General features: G+C 40.0%; 1 protein-coding gene across 1 annotated transcript; it reads left to right on the top strand.

Annotated features, from left to right (window-relative positions):
• Positions 1-5869: 5869 nt before the first annotated feature.
• On the top strand, positions 5870-6799 carry LOC146049575 (olfactory receptor 6N1-like). The gene has a single exon (XM_083166099.1). The coding sequence runs from the start codon at positions 5870-5872 to the stop codon at positions 6797-6799; it is 930 nt and encodes a 309-aa protein (XP_083022225.1).

Raw genomic sequence — 6799 nt, 5'->3', positions numbered from 1 at the left:
CATCCCCGCATGCAGGGACATGGCAGACCTCAAGTCCCAGCATGTGGGGCATTAATGTTCTATTGTTTTAATTAATGGACTTATTGTTCTATGACAGAACCAATAGCCCTAGATATCACACTGACACCTAGAAAAATAAAACATTAATACACATGCCACACATCCAAACTTATCTATACTGTCCCCCATAGGCCGGTCATCTTCTCCAGTAGAATCCATAGGGTTACCATGAGTGTACCTTAGTGTACCATTTATATTATACAAACCCCTATGTACTCCGAAATGGTATCATGATCCTGATGCTTGGGATGCCGACAGTAAGCCGCATCCCAATGGTCAGGTTTGTGACATCTTTTAGGTAAGTTCGCTAACTTTTACCTCTTGTGCACACTGTGTGAGTGTAGCGGTCACGTTTCGTGAAGCACCAGCTGGAGTGTAACGGAGGCTGGGTGCTTTGATGTAGGGCTGTTGCATGGACGACAGAAGGGAGTGAAGCAATCGGATAAAGTAAAACCTTATTTAATAAAGATACTGCGGTACAGGAAATGAATGATGACACAATGATAAACTGTAGGTTCTGATAAATAATAAAGTCACTAATATACAATGCTTATTGAAGAACTTTGGAGATGATTAATAAATGGAGTAATTGAATGACTGTAAGATTGGATGATTGGATGGTTGAAAGAAGGATTGGATGACTGGTTGAAGAATTGGATGATTGGATGAAGAATTGAATGATTGATTGAAGGATTGGATGATTGGAAGAAGGATTGGATGATTGGATGAAGGATTGGATGCTTGGTTGAAGGATTGGATGATTGGATGACGGATTGTAAGATTGGTTGAAGGATTGGATGATTGGATGAAGGATTGGAAGATTGGTTGAAGGATTGGGAAGATGAAGTCCAGATGAGTCTGTGCTGAGTATGATCGTAGCTGCAGGACCAGGGATGACCACAGAGATTAACCGTCAGGAATGAAAAAGAAGATATTACCCCTTTGGGGGTTAACCTTGTCCAATCCGTATAGGCGGCAGCGGGTTCCGTGATGATATGGTAGCAGTAGACGATCAGCAAGAGACGGGGGAAGACTTTACCAGAAGCGCAGGGTCTGTAGTGGAAACTACAGCTAGCCAGGAAGGATCAATGATGCGTGCGGTTGGACATCAATGTACTGACTGACGGTCTTGCCTGGCAAGTCAGTATTTGAAGGGTAAGCTGCAAGATGATTGGCCCCGTCTGTGACCACACTGAGTGAGCCATGCAGCATAGGCTGAAGGGTCCCAAAAGATGTCCGCCGCCGGATGCGGCGACAGAAACCAGCCGGCAGTGTTGTGCGCGGAGGCGCTGCAGCCAGAGGCCTGACCTGACACAGACCCATCATGGCGGCTCATACCTCACGCCACCCAGACCCCGCATGGCATGAGGCCGCACGCCACCACTGTCACCTGGTGGTGACAAGGCGACGGAAACCAGACAGCCAGTATGGGAAACAGCAGTGGAGGTGAGCGCCAGGGTAGGAGTTAACCTGTCAGAGGTCTGTGGGCTTGGGACAGCACAGAGAGCTAGGGTAGCTGACCTTGTGGTCGTGACAGTAGCTAAATGCTACAATATTAGATTGTTTGTTTCTTGCAGAAATCAAACCATAAATGATAAATAAATCTAAATAATTAATAATTCAATTGTTACTTCTGACATCAGTAGCGATTTTACAATTATTGTAATTTCAGGGAAATATTCATATTAATATCCTTTCCTTATAATTCTCAGCTGATTATTGTAGCGGAGGAAAATGTAAATCCGCCAAAGACCTTGTTAGTAGTCTTTTAATAATACATTTATTAAACATATTCCCCCATGAATTTTTCTTTCACAAATACGATAAAGGGTATATAAGGCTGAATTACATTACCTGGCTCTAATGCTGACTATACACAATCCGCAGCAGAATCTTGTGTGTAATCCTATTGTCTTCTGAATTATATTTATCAGTGATTGTAACATAAAGACATATGTTAGTTTTTCTTCTGGAATACTGTATTTAGGAAAAGCAAATGTTTTATGCCCATAGCGCAATTCGGAATACAGAACATCCGTGTTTCTTTTACAGTAAGTAATATTATAAAGTGAAAGATGAAATGACATTCTGATTTTCCATAAGGTAAACTGTTACATACTGTTTAATTTCTTATTGATTAATGTCTTTTCTTTGAGTGCAGAGTTAATTTGTCCAAATACGTGTGAAAATTGCAAAGCAAACATTTTTATTCATTATAATGAACTGTAATGTTTACCATATATAGGAAATATAATCTTTTTTTACACAATATTTTTTTTTTACGGAATTTTTATAACAAATTTGACATTGTCATTTTTTGCGGATATTTTGAACATCTCTCACATAGATGTTGGCACTCAAAGGCCAGTATTCAATGCTCCCGATTGATCGTTTTTTTTCGGTGAATCGGGCTGTTTTCACTCCTTGCAGTGAATCTTTTTCACTGAAAATCTGATTCACCCTATTCAATGTGCGCCAGTTCTTTGTTTCATGCTCGCTGCAATTCGCTGGTGTATTTTAATGGGGTTTTCACTGGGATTCGCCGAGAGTGTGTTCAATGCTAGGATGGCCAATTGCTTTCTCCCTGATTTTTGTCATAATTCACCGTTTTGCATTCGACATCTTTTTAAGGTGAACTGGAAAGTGATCTTTTAAAATAAAGGGGTTTTTTTTGTGTCAAAAAATCAGATTTTTTTTTCTTTGAAGGGACATGCGATTTTTATTCATGTGCTTGAAGCACATTAATATATATTTAATTTTTATTTTTATTTTTTGTACCTTTTTTTTTTTTACACATTCGCCAGCAGGAGGCCGGAAGCCACTTATTAGATATTAATTTATTCACTGCACACTGGTCTGGTCCCGGCTTCTTATGAGCTGGACCAGTGAAGAGGCTCCCTACCCCTGTCCACAGCTAGCTCTCCAGGGGGGCAGCTTCTGCTGCCTGTGTCCCTGGGAGCCCTCCCCCACAAATTCTGGGGCAGGCAGGGAGGCTTACGTCTCCCTGCCTGCCTCCGTCCCCCGGCTCCCTGCTGCATTCACCCCAGGGGTTGAAATTCATCGCAAGGGGCAGCGAGCCCCTGCGGCATTGAATAGGGTGACAGGGAGGGCTGGCAGCGAATGCACCAGCCCTCCTGAACCCTGCGAATGTGCAGCGAATCCTTAGCAGGATTCACTGCACATGGAGAATAAAACCATTGAATACTCCCCAAAATGGTTAAGTAGTTATTGAAAATGTAACTTTGTAGCTTGTTGGCATCTTGGAAGATATTACATGATTTTATAGTTGATCAACTAGTAGATTTCTGTTTCTTGCGCCATATAAAACAATGCAATGAAATATTATCAGAACACAGTCTTAGGGGGAGATGTATCAAATCTTCTGAAGGGTAAGTGTAGTGATTTTGCCCATAGCAACCAATAATCTTCTAGTAATCACGTATCTACAGTAGCACAGTGCATTTGTCATTGCAAATAATCAAGGAGATATGCCAGGATCAGATGAAGAAGCTTAATAAGTGTATTATATGTGTACACATGGGTGCCCCAGTTATTGGACTGTGAGACAACTTGGTTATAAACAGTAAGTGTTTATATAAGGCTTTGCCCAACCTTCAGAGAAAGCGCAGCTGGAACCAAACCGGATCATACATGACATCATAAAAGAGTTAGTATTAGACACTAGACACATCTATCACTATAATTCTAAGAATACAGGACTTCAGGATGTCAAGGCCAGTTCATCTAGCTACTGGATTATACATGCATCATTCTTCAAAGAACTGACTTCTACAGTATGTGACACTTATACCGGGCCTTAACTAGGATGTATATATCTTATCTTATATAGTCGTATGTGAATGGTTACCATTAGCTCATCTGGAATGGATATTCTCATGAACAAATATAACAGATTTTACTCTTAATACATTCAGCTCCATATTGTAAGCTCCAAATATCACCTGTAATGATGGGCAGACAACCTGACATGGCCAACTTCTTCTGATTTTCTCTTTAGTAGATTTGATACATTACCCCCGTAGAAATAAAACACGAAGGAGGTGACTTGTAAAGGAATCAACCATTATTTTGAAGGAGTTCTAAGGCTGAGCTGAGTGAAGGTGAACCAGTCAAACAACTCAAGACCTCTGCAAGAAACCGGCCTGTATGGGACAGTGGTTAGTAGAAAAACAAAACTGAAGAACAACCATTTACAAATACATCCTGAGTTTATAAGGAAGCATTGTAATTCAAGCTGTTGTACAGTATATAACCAACTCTATCACTGACTATTTCTCAGCAAATACCTTCTCAGAAGAAAAGTAAGAGTATGGCACTATCATGTTTTGGGGATACTTTTCCTCAATGGGGACTGGGCATCTTGCTAAAATCCAAGCCGTCTCTGGATACCATGGTGAGCCAAGGCCTATTGTTCTCAGCTGCAATACAATCCACAGAACAATACAGTAGGGGATTAGCATAGGATTAAGTCCAACAGCTCTGTCTCACTTAATCCCATTAAAGGGCTAGATGAGGATGGCTCTATCTGTATCTGATAATATTTTAATGTTTTGGGTAACATTTTACCCATTATTTTATTTATTTATAGTTTCATATATAGCGCAGCAGATTCCGTTGCGCTTTAGTTCTTTCCATTCAGTTCTTACATAGAATAAAAATATACATTTAGCACCCAATTGAACACTGATAAGTCCCAGCGTATTTTTGCTTTGCAGGGGACCGATGTTGCAGCACTGCTCATACGCGTGTGCAGTGCCACTGTACGAATGCCTTCAGCGACTTTTACAGTTGCCAAGGCATTTGTATGGGTAGGGGGGGAGACGGTCAGTGGGCATCTGTAAGGGGACTCGCAGCGTTTTATGGTCTTCCCCTGAATTTGCCACTGAGGCCATGCCACCTACTTGCAAGACCGCGCCCCATACTCACAAAGCTATGCACCTATTTGTAAGGCCACACCTCTTTTCCAGAGCGCGCCTTCGGTGTCCGGACTCCATAATCAGCCGTACCGGTAACTACAGAAGTAGAGATCCCACTCAGAACATACAGTGATTATTATTTCATATTTCTACTTTCACTAATACTGCAAAAGTCGGGCTCTAATGAAAATTCTGTAAATGAGGATATTTTACAAATATGAGTCTAGTAGACATATATACAACATGCTATTGTATACACGTATTTATCCAGATAAATAAACTGCATTCTGCGCTAATGGATCTGGGTGCACTGTGGATGAACAAACTTTCTACAATTTCACACAATCTATTAAAAATACACACAAAAAATATATCTATATTTAATAGGCGGCCACCAATAAATAGTAACAAGAAACAAAATACATAAATTATATATATGTACAAAATGTATAAGTGTGTACTCCATGATACTTCTAAATGTACTCACAGATATAAAATGTCAGTATACTGTATATCCATTTAATAAAAGTACAAGATCCATCAGTCTACACCAGTGTATTAATTACCAATCCATGAATAGTCCCATATAACGAAATCTCACAGGAGCAATGGATGTAAATATAGGTATTTTATATGCTGACGTTCCATTCAATATATCACATAAGTGTAACAATACGGAGCACTTTGCAAAAATTGGGTCTTACCCTTACCCGGACGGCCGTAATTAGCCGTGGAGATGTCGCTGAGTAGCAAACAGGACTCTGCTTAGAGTGGTGAGGTGTTTTGGGTGTTTTTGGAAACATTTTCGACTTTACAAACTGATTTTGGGATCTTCTCTTTCTTTCTCACAGGATTCTCTGTTGTTCAACATAATGACAGAAACCAACAAAACTGTAGTAGAAGGCTTTATTTTGTTGTCTTTTTCTGATTTGCACCAGTTCCAGAATTTACTTTTCTTTGTTTGTCTACTGACCTACATTACATGTATCATGGGGAACATCGCTATAATCGTTCTTGTTAGAGTGGAACCTTCTCTTCATACCCCGATGTATCATTTTATTAGTGTGTTTTCTATTTTAGACATTATGTTTGTATCAGTTACAATCCCCAAACTTTTAGCAACTCTAATTGCAGCTAATAATTTTATTTCGTTTAATGGATGCATTATTCAAATGTATGTTTTCAACTCCTTGGGAGTAACTGAATGTCATCTTCTTGTAGTAATGGTCTTTGACCGGCACCTTGCTATTAACAATCCTTTACAGTACCCAGCTATCATGACACCTATGTTGTGTATTGGGTTGGCCTTCCTTCCATGGATCATAGGATTTGGTAGTATATTAATCCCTGATATCATCACAGCACAGCTGGAATTCTGTGGTCCTAATGTGATTAACCACTTCTTCTGTGACTTGGCTCCGCTGCAGAACTTAGCGTGTTCCGATCCTTTCATTAGCAATATATCTACAAGTGCAGCTACCGTTTTTGATATTGTTGTGCCTTTCGTTACAATAATAGGATTTTACATCCATATAATAATGACTGTGTCAAAGGTCAAGACCAAGGAAGGGAAACAGAAAGCATTTTCCACATGTTCATCTCACCTCATAGTAGCCGGCCTATTCTATGGAACCGCCATCATTGTGTACGCCAAGCCTAAAGGAAGCCATTATGACAAATATCTTGCTTTTGTGTACACAGTAATCACGCCTATGATTAATCCTTTTATTTATACCTTTAGGAACAGAGAAGTAAAGAAACTGTTGGGGAATTCAATAAAGCGTCTTACAAAGCCATTTTGA

The sequence above is a fragment of the Crinia signifera genome, chromosome 12 (genome assembly GCF_055691185.1).
Source record: "Crinia signifera chromosome 12, ASM5569118v1, whole genome shotgun sequence".
NCBI classification, from domain to species: Eukaryota; Metazoa; Chordata; class Amphibia; order Anura; family Myobatrachidae; genus Crinia; species Crinia signifera.
The sequence above is the reverse complement of the archived record's forward strand: the minus strand, read 5'-3'. Positions and strand labels throughout refer to the sequence as shown.

Bases quoted from the DNA above. Each gene is read 5' to 3' on its own strand.
- LOC146049575 (XM_083166099.1), top strand. From the start codon at position 5,870: ATGACAGAAACCAACAAAACTGTAGTAGAAGGCTTTATTTTGTTGTCT.